The sequence below is a fragment of the Procambarus clarkii genome, chromosome 52 (genome assembly GCF_040958095.1).
Source record: "Procambarus clarkii isolate CNS0578487 chromosome 52, FALCON_Pclarkii_2.0, whole genome shotgun sequence".
NCBI classification, from domain to species: Eukaryota; Metazoa; Arthropoda; class Malacostraca; order Decapoda; family Cambaridae; genus Procambarus; species Procambarus clarkii.
Window position 1 is genome coordinate 28,771,631 of NC_091201.1, and position 15,155 is coordinate 28,786,785.

Consider the following 15,155-nt stretch of genomic DNA (forward strand, 5'->3'; position numbering starts at 1 on the left):
AAGTACTGTACCTTCAAAACGCCTTCCCTAAGCTGTCTTAGGGAAGTCTCTCAAAGTTTGAGGCGGAAATAATAGACATTTTCTATACTTTGGAGGCATAAGTAATAAAAAAATTAATCTTACTACCCATGATGAAATATACTACACTGTGTAATACATCCAAAGTTCACCAGTGGAGGGTGTTGATCACATCACAACATGTGATGCTGAGACTAACCATCCTGCGAGATGGGCACATTTTTTTTAGCATCACATACTATTTAACCCTTCATATATATCAACGCTTCCTCATGTTTAGATAGTACTTTTTTGTAACTATGTGGACCATCGTACACACATAGACATAATGGACAATTAGATAGTAGAATTTGGTACTATTCACTTTATAGTTCGGAAAAAATAACTTTAAAACCAAATTTAAATATTCCTAGGCTTAGAATAGCAAATATATGAACAATATTAGGCCTCAGCTGACCTAGCCATCCAAGGCCTACGATAGTTAGGTTAGATTTCATTAGCAACATAAATGCAAAATCCTTTCCAGTTTGTTGAAATTCAATAATGCCAAACTATAATTATCCATTACGTCAATATATGTACGATGGTGTACATCGTTACTATCAGTACTATCTAAACAGGAGGATGGCTGTATATAGACTATTGTAGCTTTATAAATTCATATATCCCTATGCAAGTTAATAAAAAATGTGTTTTACCTATAAAAGCCTAATTTTGTATCATCGAAAAATAAAGCCTACTCTCATTTTTTTTAACTTTTATAAATAAAACTTTGAATTATTAACTGCTTGGAATGTAATAGACACCTTTGCATAGTAAACCTGCCCACTGACACAGTAGAACAACACTGACACAGTTGAACAACCAGTGACACAGTAGAACAACCAACACACTACTTTATGACGTGTCCGTAGCTTGCCACCCAGGAGCGAACTTGTCAACATGTTACAAATATATCCTACAGAACTGCTGATGACATATCGTACAAAACACAGACAAAAAAAAATAAAAAATCTTGCAAAATTATTTAATTACGGAAGATTAAGAATTTGCAATCTGTATTGATGAGAATTAGACAATTTATAAGCGGCCTGGTGGTAGACGTTGGCATTAGTCTCATGGCGGTGGTGTCGCCCGGTTGTCGGCTGAGGTCTCAGCTACACACCAGTTTTCCCTCTATCACCGCGTTTGGAATCACGACACCTGATGGCAGCCTGAAGGAGAAGAACGGTAATATTATCACCAAAATTCTTGCCCTATTATTTTACTATAATGTAACAAGTTGGTGGAGTTTATAGCTGGACGAATGTTGTTGTTGTAGATTCTCAGCTATTCGGAACTAAAGTTCCAAGCAGCACGGACTATGGTGGGCTCGTAGTGGTCTTGCATTGGACTTCAGTTGCCATACTAATTATATAACTCTGCGACATCGCCATCACAGCTCACAGGATGGGTTTGGTAGGTATATAATGCAGGGACTAAACTAGGGATGCAGCCTATAGCCCCGCACTTGTTGCTAGGCAAGTCCACTACGGGGCTCACCATAGCCCTTGCTACATGGAACGTTTTTGTTCAGAGTAGTTGAATCTAAAACAACAACTTAGCACGGATGCCCCCTTAAAGAGTTCTACGAGAATTTCTCGTAAAAATAAGCCATACTTAGGGACGCGAGTCAACCCCCAACCGCAGTAAACAAAAAACAATATTGCCGATAGCAACACATTGACTATATACATATCTTGATTAAACTAGCCAACGAGATATCTTAACCTCTTTAAACGTACCATTGACTCGCATTGTATTAAGTTAAAATAGTATTATAGAAGAAATAATTAATTTAAACATAGCACAAAGTAACTGGAGAGAGATTTGATGTATATTATCATTCCATCGATCAACAAGAGTCAACAGGTTTACAGGTCTTGGTTTCTCGGTGATCTTGACAACACACAGTATATGCGATCTTTTGCTTCACTAACGCTATGAACTTGTAGGTTAGACTTTGAAAATGAGTGCTGTTGAGGTCATACCAGTTAAATTAGAGCTTATGGATATTTCCCCGTTCCCTGAGACCTGTTAGGTGAGAAAGTGGTGGAGGCCAAGACCGTCAGTAGTTTCAAAGCGTTATATGACAGAGTGCTGGGAAGACGGGACACCACGAGCGTAGCTCTCATCCTGTAACTACACTTAGGTAATTACCTATCTGAGCGCACCACCAGGGGAATAACTCCCCCTAGAGGTTGATTGATTGTTTACTTACAAACCCCCAAGATAAATGAGCAGTTTTCCTAATATATATATTCACTAAGAACAGTCGGGCCTCTTTAAGCAATCCTGTGTAAAAAGTCAACCAATCCTGGTTGTAATTAGAAAAAAAATTCTTAGGATATGCTAATGTATTTTGGTCTATTGCCCTTGGCCCACTGTTGTACACTACTACTGATCAGTTGTTAGCAAGCACGGAGATTAATTTATTGCAATAAGGTTTAGTCACTTTTTTTTTTTTAAGTCGAAACCGATAGACTATTTGCAGACGCGTTATGGGAGGTGTTTGGTTATTTACCCTCTCTGCAGCCTCTGTAATTCATACACGAGTTGTATGAAATGTAAACACGGGGAGAGAATTGTACGAACTAAGTTTAAAACACAGTTAAACATTTGGTATCTTCAAGTGTACTCTCATCCTTCAACGAGTGACGAAGCAGAGTTCCATCCTGTTAGAGTAACAATCTCCCGCACCTCGGTTTCTGACTGGCCTCGTTCATGGTGACAACCGCAGTATTGTTTTGTATCCTGTTCACGTACGCGTATGATTTAATTTGGTTCATTTATTATGCATCCCATACTCGTCCCATGGGTAGTGGTGGAAGAGTTGCAGATGCACATCAGGAGTCCTGGAGCTGGACTCCATAATCTGTTGTAGCTAAGCGGGTTATATTGCTTTTTAAACTTCCGTAGTTACATTTATGTACGTATGCCAGCAGGTAATGTAGGCTTTGTCAAGAAACGGCATTTGTATGATTTCGGAATGATGGAATGACGAAATTTGTTCAGGTAGGCCTACATTAGCAGGTAAATACAATAAGGCTCAATGTAAGTTTATTAGTTAAGCCAGTTACAAGGGTAGTTAGTAGTCTAATTACAATTCTCGAGCTAATGTTTGCAAAGTTTCAATTTGCAGATAGTGTAAGCTATCTGCAAATTATTAATTGGAATAAGCCAAATTGGCTTATTCCAATTAATATTATGTTAAGAACCTGAATTAATGACCTAGGATAGGTTAGACATGTTAGATTGGGTTTGGACAATATATAGTATGAGCTTGCATACAGTGTATATTATGGACTTGTACTCACAGTATAAGCATTACTTAACTGTTGAAAGCTTGAGGTACTAGCTTGGCTAAGATTTTTTAGAAATATGTTTTTGACGTTTCTTAAACATCAGCGATAAAGGGTATTGTCTAAATTGTTAATGTTTACGTTCATCTCCAAAAATTCTACATAGTGACGTAGAGTGGGAGAGAAGTTTTGTTGACTGTTTACATATACATAAGTCTGTGGACAAAAAAAAAATCAAACTGGCAGATGCAGTTTAATGCTGAAAATTTTTGGGTTTTGAGCTCGAGTCATAATAATAATAATAATAAGTTTCCAGATATCAGGTGGACAATGTTGAAATTGTCGGAATGGGAGAAAGATCTAGGAGTAACGATTAGTAGGGATCTTAAGCCAAGAAATCGATGCAGAGATGTTCGGAATAAGACAAATTGGACATTGGGAGTTATTTCTACAATTCGTTTAAAATAATAGTTAATAGAAAAGTACGTGATGAAATGATTGAAATACATAAATGGATAAAACGTTTATACCAAAGGGGATATAAATAAGGTTTTAATTATATCGGCTCAAAATAGAACTGTTACAATGTATAAAAATTGTATAAGTTTAGAATGGGGAAAGGCCTAGGATATACATTTTAATGTACCAAATAGCCCAGAATCGCATTACTTGGCCTAGTATGAGACCCGATTTGCCTAAGTGATTTATGTTATTTTCAAATATTTCTTTCCAAATTGGCTTATTCCAATTAATATTATGTTAAGAACCTGAATTAATGACCTAGGATAGGTTAGACATGTTAGATTAGGTTTGTTCACATTCCTGTTAGTTTTTAACTAAAGTTAACATAAATTGAAATCATGATGTTACGGAAAGCCTAATCATCTCATAAGAAAATTATATCGGGAAAACTTGGCTTCTTAGGCATCCTGGCTTATTAGGTACATTATGTTGTACCTAATAGACTAAGTTACCTAACTAGCCAAATTTTCCTGAAATATAAATTTTTTCTTATGGATTGATTATTTTTTTTATTAATACATTAGGTACATCTGCATTTGTGCAGCTACCCTAGACTATATGAAGGAGTAAGTGTATCAAAAAGCTAGCTACGTGATGCTAATAAATCCCCATCACACAGGATGGTTAGTCATACAAAGGCATGTGATAAGTAGTCTGTACTTTTTCTACCACAGACGTAGCCACACATTTACAATGCTAACTAGCATATATACATTTTCTTCTGTTCTCCATGGACAGGGTGAAAGATTTGTCAAACATACAGTTCAGAGATTTATTGAACAACCACAGAAGGTGATCGTAGTGCTTTTAAAATGTTAGGCTAAGCTACATACCTAAATACATAGGTACATAGATTTATGAATGCATTAATGTGAATTTATAATGGTGAAATATAATTTTGATCAGCTTTACACTGACAGACTCTGGGTTCGTTATGAGGATATCAACACAAGATTGAATAAGGCAGCAGTGATAATAAAAGTCCCCCATCTCGCAGGATGGTTAGTCATACAGGGCCATATGTTTAGTAGCCTGCACTGGCAAATTTTGGGTACACTGTGAGGATATCTTCAAGAATACGAGAGTGAATAAAGTAATTGCAAAGCTCCAGGTACCTCATGCCAACTGGTCTGAAAGGTCTAATAACTGGGCATTCGGTGATGTAGTGTGGGAGATCATGCCGTAGTTCCTGCTGGCAGAGTTTGCACCTGGAGTTTTTTTATTATTATTTTCTACCACATACGTGGCCACACATTTACAATGCTAAGCAGCATATATACATTTTCTTCTGTCCTCCATGGACAGGGTGAGAGATTTGTCAAACATACAGTTCAGGGATTTATTGACCAATCAACCACAGAAGGTGATTATAGTGCTTTTAAAATGCTAGGCTAAGCTACATACGTAAATACATATACACAGATTTATGTATGCTACATAAAGTGCTCGATGTGTCTTTTACATAATGTCATTAATGTGCATTTACAAAGGCGAAACCTAACTCTGATCAGCTTCCACATATATTTTATAACAAACACACATACACATATGCATACATATACGTACATACATATACGTACATACATATATACACACATACATTTCTCTTTTACTCTGACAGGGTGAGATAGTTGACAGAAACTAGTGTACAATTAACTTAACCACTGAAGGTGATTAAGATGTTTTTACAAGCTCAGGTTATATAGTTACATCACATACATTGTATAATTGATACATTACATGGTCAATCTAGGGTACAAGTCCAATATATTATCAAGTGTTAGTGCTCAGGATTGGGAGACCCGTCACCTGTAGCCACCTGCCACAGGTAACGGTAACCCAACCTGATCCTGGCAACCACTGTGTCGCACAGTCTGGTAGACGTTTTGTGCTGCCCATAGATATAAGTTTCAGATCTGAATAAATCATAGCTTTTTATACTAGTGCTTTCAGGTCGTTGGGAGTCGGTAATTTCTTTCCTATTAGACCTGAGGGTTTGATTGATTAAGCTTTCCGTTACATTATATATTATATTTTAAATTTTAGCTAAAACTAACATAGGTTGGCTAGATTTAATCAGATTTCTAACAGAAATAATTCATGTTCTTAATATAATAATATTGGAATAAACCAATTCGGAAAGAAATATACGAACATAAAAAAGATCACTGCTGTGTTAGGCAAATCGGGTCTTGCATTATAAGCCAAGTAGTGCGGCTCTGGTTATATGAGAACGACATACATACGTGTGTCTCTGAGCCTATTGGCACGAACTTCTAGGTTCTTGTCTTTAGTTTTCTGGGTCTTCCTAAAGGTGGCCGCCCCGCCTCCCTCAGCTGTACTGTGAGGTAGATGGGTATCAGCCGGTGTAGACGTCTGTGACTGAACAACTCCACAAGGGCCGTGACGAGGATTCGAACACAGATCAGAGATCATCCCAAACGCTGCCTTAATCGACTGAGCTACGACATTGTCAACGGCCTATTGACATAGCTCGAGTGCATGGGGGAGTAGTGTAAAACCCTGGTTTGTGTCTTGGAGAGGCTGCAGGATCCAAGAAAGTTAGGTACAACTTCTGGTTTCAACTCTTTTTGACCATGTCGTAGCTCAGTCGATTAAGGCAGCGTCTGGGATGATCTCGGACGTAGGTTCGAATCCTCGTCACGGCCCTTGTGGCTTTGTTCATTTGACGCATGACGCTATTGTGATTTCTGTGTGTCTGTGACTCATTTGTCTCGAGTTTCTATCTAAGGAAATTTTCATGTGGGACTGAATCGAATCCTTTACAATCTTAAATGTTAAAATATCCCCATTTCTCCTGTCCTCCAGTGTGGTAAGGTTCTGGGCCTTAGAACCGACCCTTGTGGTATTTTAATTGTAACCTCTCTCCACTATGATGTGTCTGCTCTCACTGTAACCCTTTGTTTCCTTCCTGAGAGATACTCTCTGACCCGCCCTAGGACTCTTCACGATACACCAACCCGCTTCCCTAAATTAAATAAGTCTTTCATGTGGGACCGTATCGAATGACTTCTGAAAGTCGAGGAATATGCAGTCTGTCCATCCTCTCTTGTTTGATTTCTGTCAACTTGTTGTAGAGCTCCAGTAATTGGTTAAGCACGATTTTCCTTTACTAAAACCGTTCAAGGAAACGGTAAACCGGAACACTTTGACGGTAAAACCGTCAAAATGTTCAGTGAGGATCTACAAGGTCTTCTCTGAGTACTCGTTATTTTCTTCTCGGAGGCTATGGGTCCCTACACTTGCACCAGAGGTGGTACCACCAATATATATATTATATAATATATATATATATTATATAATATATATATATATATATATTATATAATATATATATATATATATTATATAATATATATATATATATATTATATAATATATATATATTATATAATATATATATATATATATTATATATGTATTATATAATATATATAATATATATTATATAATATATATATATATATATATATATATATATATATATATATATATATATATATTATATAATATATAAAATCTCGGATATATATTTATATATAATCTATGTCTCGATCCGTCCTCCTAAAATGATACTTGGTGTAACTGGTCGAAAGTACCCATATTTAGTGGTGGACCATCAGTAAACCACTTTGTTCTGTTATTTTTAAAGAGTCCGGAAAAAAAATATTCCTAGGTCTAGTATAGCACATATTTGTACTATATTAAGCCTAGGATTGCTATAAAAGGTTAGGTTAGATCTTACATTTATGTTGAGGCTAAAAAAGTTTCCGGCTTGTCTATCGTTGACAAAGTTGATAGTCAACTTTCTGGTGGTGTTGACCAGACCACACACTAGAAGGTGAAGGGACGACGACGTTTCGGTCCGTCCTGGACCATTCTCAAGTCGATTGTGGAGCGCTCTTGAGAATGGTCCAGGACGGACCGAAACGTCGTCGTCCCTTCACCTTCTAGTGTGTGGTCTGGTCAATATACTTCAGCCACGTTATTGTGACTCATCGCCTGCTTTCTGGTGGTCTGTCTCTGCACATTCGTACTTTCGACCAAATAGTTACTGTAGGTACTTTCATTTTAGGAGGCTGGGCTGGATATATGAATGAGACTGGATATAAATAAACGTGGCATCGTATAGGCCAATAGGCCTTCTGCAGGGTCATTAATTCTTATGTTCTTGTATGCTCACCCACAGATTAGAGATTGGTAAAGAGATGAGGCTAAGGTAGCCGAGCGGACAGCACGCTGGACTTGTGATCCTGTGGTCCTGGGTTCGATCCCAGGCGCCGGCGAGAAACAATGGGCAGAGTGTCTTTCACCCTATGTCCCTGTTACCTAGCAGTAAAATAGGTACCTGGGTGTTAGTCAGGTGTCACGGGCTGCTTCCTGGGGGTGGAGGCCTGGTCGAGGACCGGGGCCACGGGGACACTAAAAAAAAGCCCCGAAATCATCTCAAGATAACCTCAAGAAGGTCCCTTGGATGTCTGTGTGTGAACGTTTGTGATGGACACCTGTCTTAACGTCTGCTTTGAAGGTGGGTATAGTGGTACAAGTGTCTTTAGAGGTGCACCCACACGCATGGGTGTCGCGGGTACACCCTTATATAATATTAAGACATCGCTTCCATATATAACTTATAATTAGTATATGGGCATGAGACGCATTACGGCCCACGGGACGGATATGGGGTTGGAGCAGCCGCGTCCAACAGCCTGGTTGACCAGTCCAGCAACCAGGAGGCCTGGGCCCAGATTCACGAAGCAGTTACGGAAGCACTTACGAACCTGTACATCTTTTCACAATCTTCGGCGGCTTTGTTTACAATTATTAAACAGTCAGTGAGCTCCGAAGCACCAGGAGGCTGTTTATAACAATAACAGTTGATTAGGAAGTTTTCATGCTTGTAAACTGTTTAATAAATGTAACCAAAGCCGTCAAAGATTGAGAAAAGATGTACACATTCGTAAGTACTTGCGTAACTGCTTCGTGAATCTGGCCCCTGGTCGAGGACCGGGCCGGGGGGAACGCTAAGCCCTGAAATCATCGCAAGGTCGCAAGAGGTACATAGTAAATGAACAAAGTGAATTCTGAACGTATTACAAACACCAGTAACTCAGATCAAGGCGAGGAGCATGCACGCACACCGCACCCCGGCGTCTGGCAGGCATAAGTAAGGACCTGTAACAGGGGCCTCGGCGCCGCCGCCATGAAATAAATTATTCTCATCTGCTCTTGAGGCCATGTTGTGATTGCTTAGCTGAACGTTTACTGGAGTCCGGCTCCTGAGCCCATTATGTGCCTCTTTGTTGTTTTAGAGTCGGCTACTCTGAATAAAAAGTTGCAAGAAGCGAACCCGTAGTGGACTTACCTGGCACAGGGGCGGGGCTGTAACTGAACCAAATGTATGTGCATCTGTAACCTTTTCACCACCACTGGCATGGTCCGAATGGGGTGCTTAAACTAATTCAAATTTTTAAGGCCGAATGACTGGCTTGTGAAGGGTGTTGAGAGCACTGTGTATTTGAGCATCATGATATGTCGCAGAGCTTGAATTGACCGGTGTCTGGCGTAGCACATAACGACCCAACTAGCCTCGGTGCATCGTTATGGTCTTCGTTACTGTATAGAAACGGCATCATAGCTGAAGCCGGGCCTCCACTCTGTCTATACCTCCGTAACATTTCTTCGTCTTTCTAACAAGCGATGAACTCGTACGAAATGCAGGAAGCATTCGCAGAAAACTTGCCGCAAGTTTGGTTGTGAGTTGTTGTTGTTATAGATTCAGCCACTCGGAACAAGTTCCAAGCAGCACGGGCTATGGTGAGCCCGTAGTGGACTTACCTGGCACAAGAGCGGTGCTGTCTCTCGTGGGTTGAGAGTGTTGGGAGGGCGGCGAGAGGAATGACGTGTGGAGCAGCAGGAGCAGCGTGGTGGCTGCGAGGGGAGTCAGCGAGGAGGGTGAACAGGTTGTAGAGTCAGTCGCATGTGTGGCGGTGTCGGGGCGGGGTGTACACGCCCTCCTCCTCCCTTCTCTCTCACTCGCTCCTCTTACGAAAGGCGTTAACCCACGTTAGAGACAAATCTAAATATTTTTATCGAGGAGTCAAACAGGTCTTTTTTGTGTTAAAACATGAGAGGAAATATACAAAAAATGAGATAGTGATATGAAAGGTTTTACTTAGTTCAGTTTTGTGTTGGTCGCAGATAACGGATGTGTTATAATGCGAGAATAATGGTGGAAATGTAAAGGAAAAAATTATATACAATTTTGTAGTGGTGCTGTGAAGTGAAGTGCAACTGTGGTCATGGCTCTAGTCACAATGGTAGTATCGGCGCTGATCCTGACACAGCCGGGGGTCACAGTGGCGACGGAATCATATGGCAATGCCTTCCCAGAGAACAGCACGGGAGCCCCAGAGAACACCACGGGAGCCCCAGAGAACAGCACAGGAGCCCTAGAGAACAGCACAGGAGGCCCACACAACCAGACGAACAGTTTGGACGCGGAGCTGCCGGAGCTGGACATGTTCTACACCATCAGCGAGATCTTGGTGGCCATCATTGCCGTCATCGGCAACGCTCTCACCATCACCGTCTTCGCAGTAGACCGGAAACTACGCCGCCTCACAAACTACTACATTGTGTCCCTGGCGCTGGCTGACCTTTTGGTGGGGGTATTGGGTATTCCCTTCGCCATTCTGACGGCGATAGGGCTGCCGCAGCCGCGGTGGGCTTGTCTGCTGATGCTGTCGACGCTGCTGATGCTGTGCACCATCTCCATCTTCTGCCTGGTGGCCGTTAGTGTGGACCGCTACTGGGCCATCCTTCACCCGCTCCGCTACTCCAGGGTCATGACCGCCAAGATTGCCAGACGTGAGTACACCCGTGGGGGAGGAGGGGGGGGGGGGAAGCAGTAGTACCATCAACAGTAAGCAACAATAACAGCAGTAGTAACAGTGTTATCAGCAACAGCAGTGGCACCAGTAGTCTCAACAACAGCAGGAGGCGCAGGAGCAACAGCAGCAGGAATAGGTGCAATAGCAGCAGCAGTGGGTGCAACAGCAGGTCACTGGGGTCCAGCGCTCGTCAGCAGTAAAACTGACGCTTCAGTGAAAAATCTCACAGCTGAGGCACTTTACCAAGTAACTGGGTAAACGCCATTGAGTGTCCTTCTCAATGTTACACAGAGCGCTTCCTGGAGGTTTGGAAACTCTTGACTTATGCATATATATACATACACACACATTCTCCTGTTTAGATAGTAGTTTTTGTAACTACGTGCACCATAGTACAAAGATTGCCGTTCAATTAGATAGAACCTTTGTACCATTCACTTTATAGTCGGGAAAAAAGGAATCTAAAAAACACTCACAGAATCGGCAAATATTCCTAGGCTTAGTATAGCCTAGGTCAACCTAGGAACCTTTGTACCATTCACTTTATAGTCGGAAAAATGAATCTAAAAAACTCACAGAATCAGCAAATATTCCTAGGCTTAGTATAGCCTAGGTCAACCTAGGAACCTTTGTACCATTCACTTTATAGTCGGGAAAAAATGACTATATGCGTCAGCAAATATTCCTAGGCCTAGTATAGCACACACGTGTACGATATTAGGCTTTAATTCGGAAAATTAACTTTAAATCTTCGTTCAATATTTTAAAGATAAAACATATCTGTAGAAATATTTTATCTGTAAAAATATACAAAACTGTACCTAATTGAGCGATGTAATGTCTCGCCTGCGTGCGCCTGCACAAGGCAAAGTTGTAGAATGGTGAGGCAATTTTCAACGCAAACGTCGTAGAGTAGAGTAGATCTCGTAGACGTACAGAAATGTATCTTTTTTTTTTTTAGCCTACTGCGTACGTTTACGTTCTTCCGTTTAAGATCTTCACAAACCATCGCATCCAGATATCTTTCAGAAACAAATATATCAATGTCCACATTACTGAGCTAATGTCTAGTCACATTCTTTAATTAAAAATATCTACATTATACTGAATTTGAGCAGATTTGACATTTCTTGAGATCTTGTGGTTCCTAAGTCTCCCTCTATAATGCGCATCATTTTTGTATTGTCTGCAAATTTACTTGTCCCACAAGTTTCTCAAATATCAAGAATGTTAATATATAAAAGTATTAATAAATTACGATGAATTTTAGTAATCATGCATAATATGAATACTCAAATTCATAAAGTGTTGAGGAATAAGCGTGAGAAGGTGTGGTGAAAGTGATGTGAGAGCGCAGGCGTGGGTGGCGACAGCAGTGGAAGATGATAAAAGCTTTTAGACATATTAATTTCCCGGAAGCGAGGTCAGTCAGTGGTCAAGGTTACGACTGGGATGAGCTGCCATGCACGCACAAGCCTAACATGCCCGGCAAAGCCCCCTCCCTCCTACCCACCCCACAACACTCCCCCCACTCACCCTTACCATTGCTATGGAATGGCGCTGAAGGACGATGCTCATTTGTCTACGACGTTCTCTGGGAGAAGTGATTTCATTCACGCTCATCGACTATAGTTTAAATTTGCCGAGGATGATTCTGACCCACCGTGTGTGTGTGTGTTACCTAGGTTGACCCACCATGTGTGTGTCACCTAGGTTGACCCACCATGTGTGTGTCACCTAGGTTGACCCACCATGTGTGTGTCACCTAGGATGACCCACCATGTGTGTGTCACCTAGGATGACCCACCATGTGTGTGTCACCTAGGATGACCCACCATGTGTGTGTCACCTAGGATGACCCACCATGTGTGTGTCGCCTAGGATGACCCACCATGTGTGTGTCACCTAGGATGACCCACCATGTGTCACCCAGGACTTAATCATAATGGGTACATTGTTCTACAGGTGGTGGTCATAAAGTGATCACCACGCCTGGGAAGCGTTTGGCGAATAAGTAACGAATATTTAACCTTTCCTCTCAAACAGTACATCGCATTTTGACCTACAAATCCCCAATGGCCAAAATATAATGTACTATAAATCACGGGCGGCTCTCAAAATTGACGTGATATCCCGTTTTCTGTTCGTGGGTCCTTTGCTTAGATTCGGGGAATTCAATACATCTTTTTTGTGACGTTGTGGCAACTCGAGAGGACGGACTGAATATTTAATTAAAAGTAAAAAACTCTACTAGACGCGCGCTAATGTGTAAAAGTGATTACAATCTTGAGATACGAACAATTTGCTTCAAACGAGGCGTTGGAAGTTAATAAGAGCCCCTCTCTCTCACCTTACGCTGTGCAAGTCTCGAGTGGTGCTTCCTGTCCGCTTGAATGAAGTACTGACATGAACATCCCCTTCCTGTACGCACACTAGGACGGTTATTGACTACATACCATCCTCCCTCCCTCCCAACACCTGCAACAAGCCAACACCTGTGTTGGCTTGTTTGAATAAGGTAGTGACCTTCCCCTTGTCGTGTGTTTGTATGTTTGAAAATAAATCTGCTTGGCTCTCCCTCTGACAAATGAGACGCGGAAGGGGTAGCTAGGTGACCACGCCCACCTCCTGGGGGATAGGGTGGGGGGGATTGGGGTAAAGGGGGGGGGGGAACGTCGCGTGAGACACGTTCTACCCCCTCCCCCCCTTTTGTTACTCTACCTCCCCTTTTGTTTATCGAACCACTCATCTGCTGACCCACTGGTTATGTATATAGAGTAAGTTTGATTGAAAACCCCCTGCTCACCATTATATTATTTTCAATTACGGGCTCACCATAGCCCGTGCTACTTGGAACTTTTTGTTCCAGGTAGCGAAACTTTAACAACAACATGCTCACCATTTTTTTTTTTTAGAAAACCCGCAGGTGTCCATGTAGAATAAGGCAAACCAAATCCCATTGCTGTTAAGACAGGCAAAATAGACCAAAACAAACCCCACACACACACACACACACACACACACACACACACACACACACACACACACACACACACACACACACACACACACACACCGCTGGTAGACTTACAATGAACTCCAGAATCCCACAACTGGCCTATTTATATACTAGTTTACGTATTGACGAATGGTGGTGTTAGTGTATTTGTGGAGCAAGTGTGTTTATGGGTACGAGGGTAAGTATTTATGGTGCGTCTGTGGGTGTTTAGCCTATCGTGTCCGGTTTAGCCTCTTTGGTGACCGTACTGTAGAACATTTACATAAGAACAAAGGTAACTGCAGAAGGCCTATTGGCCCATACGAGGCAGCTCCTATTTATAACCACCCAATCCCACATATACATTTCAGGTCTTTGTTTTGTGGTTATATATCAGCTTGATTGTTCAGTTCAATCTCGGGAGACGTTCCTACGCTAGCCCGTTCTCATGATCTGACGGGTAAAATTGACAGCGTATATGCCTACCAGCCTGGGGCCAGATTCACGAAGCAGTTACGCAAGTACTTACGAACGTGTACATCTTTTCTCAATCTTTGACGGTTTTGGTTACATTTATTAAAAGTAGTTTACAAGCATGAAAACTTGCCAATCAACTATTTTTATTGTTATAAACAGCCTCCTGGTGCTTCGGAGCTCATTAACCGTTTAATAATTGTAAACAAAGCCGCCAAAGATTGAGAAAAGATGTACAGGTTCGTAAGTGCTTGCGTAACTGCTTCGTGAATCTGGACCCAGGGTAATAAATACCTCGACAGGAGATGCTCCAGGTCCACCAAACCGTCAATATTATAAGCATCGTTTTTAAACGAATTATCACTTGTTCGTGTGTATGGGTTAGGCTATTTGTAATCATCTGCGTTATTTGTGACTTATTCTCAGCAATGAGGTGCGTTATTTTTACGCAGTTGAGTTAACATTAGATTACCAACGTCAGATGGTAATTTTAAATTACCAAATTTAAATTAGGCGATTTTAAATTCAGTTTTTTAAATTACTGCAAGTCTATAGCTGCAGCTTAACTTGTATCCCACCTCGTTAGCCTTTAGGCCATAACAGTTGGATGGCGATGACGGAGAAGGGTGTAATCACCTCGTCTGAGTCTTGGGTTAACAAGTGAACCAACCATTCTGCGTCCAGGACAAATGTCCAATCGAGAGCCTATAGTTTATTCTCCATTTGTTTCTTTCGTAAATATTTGCCTTCCAATCTCTGCATTATTCCATAGTTACATTAAATTATTTAGTTTTGCTTATCCCTCGATCTTTAACCAACGCTTTTTTTTTTTTTTTTTTTTTTTTTTTTTTTTTTTTTTTTTTAGAACAATTCTTAAATATGAGATAGGAT

General features: G+C 41.0%; 1 protein-coding gene across 7 annotated transcripts in view; it reads left to right on the forward strand.

Moving 5' to 3' along the window:
- Window positions 1-1,097: 1,097 nt before the first annotated feature.
- LOC123763595 (serine-rich adhesin for platelets) overlaps window positions 1,098-15,155 on the forward strand; it is a 188,763-nt gene continuing 174,705 nt past the window's right edge. For 2 of the 7 annotated variants that reach the window (XM_069304579.1, XM_069304578.1), the window contains exons 1-2: window positions 1,142-1,248; window positions 8,092-8,430. Coding sequence is in view for 5 of the 7 variants with exons in the window: in XM_069304578.1 (XP_069160679.1) it covers window positions 8,400-8,430 (31 nt within the window). In the remaining 2 variants the exon portion in view is untranslated. Of the gene's footprint in view, window positions 1,249-8,091; window positions 8,431-9,866; window positions 10,770-15,155 lie in introns of those variants that run through there. The other 5 variants (XM_045750803.2, XM_069304577.1, XM_045750806.2 and 2 more) reach the window with 4 other exon arrangements.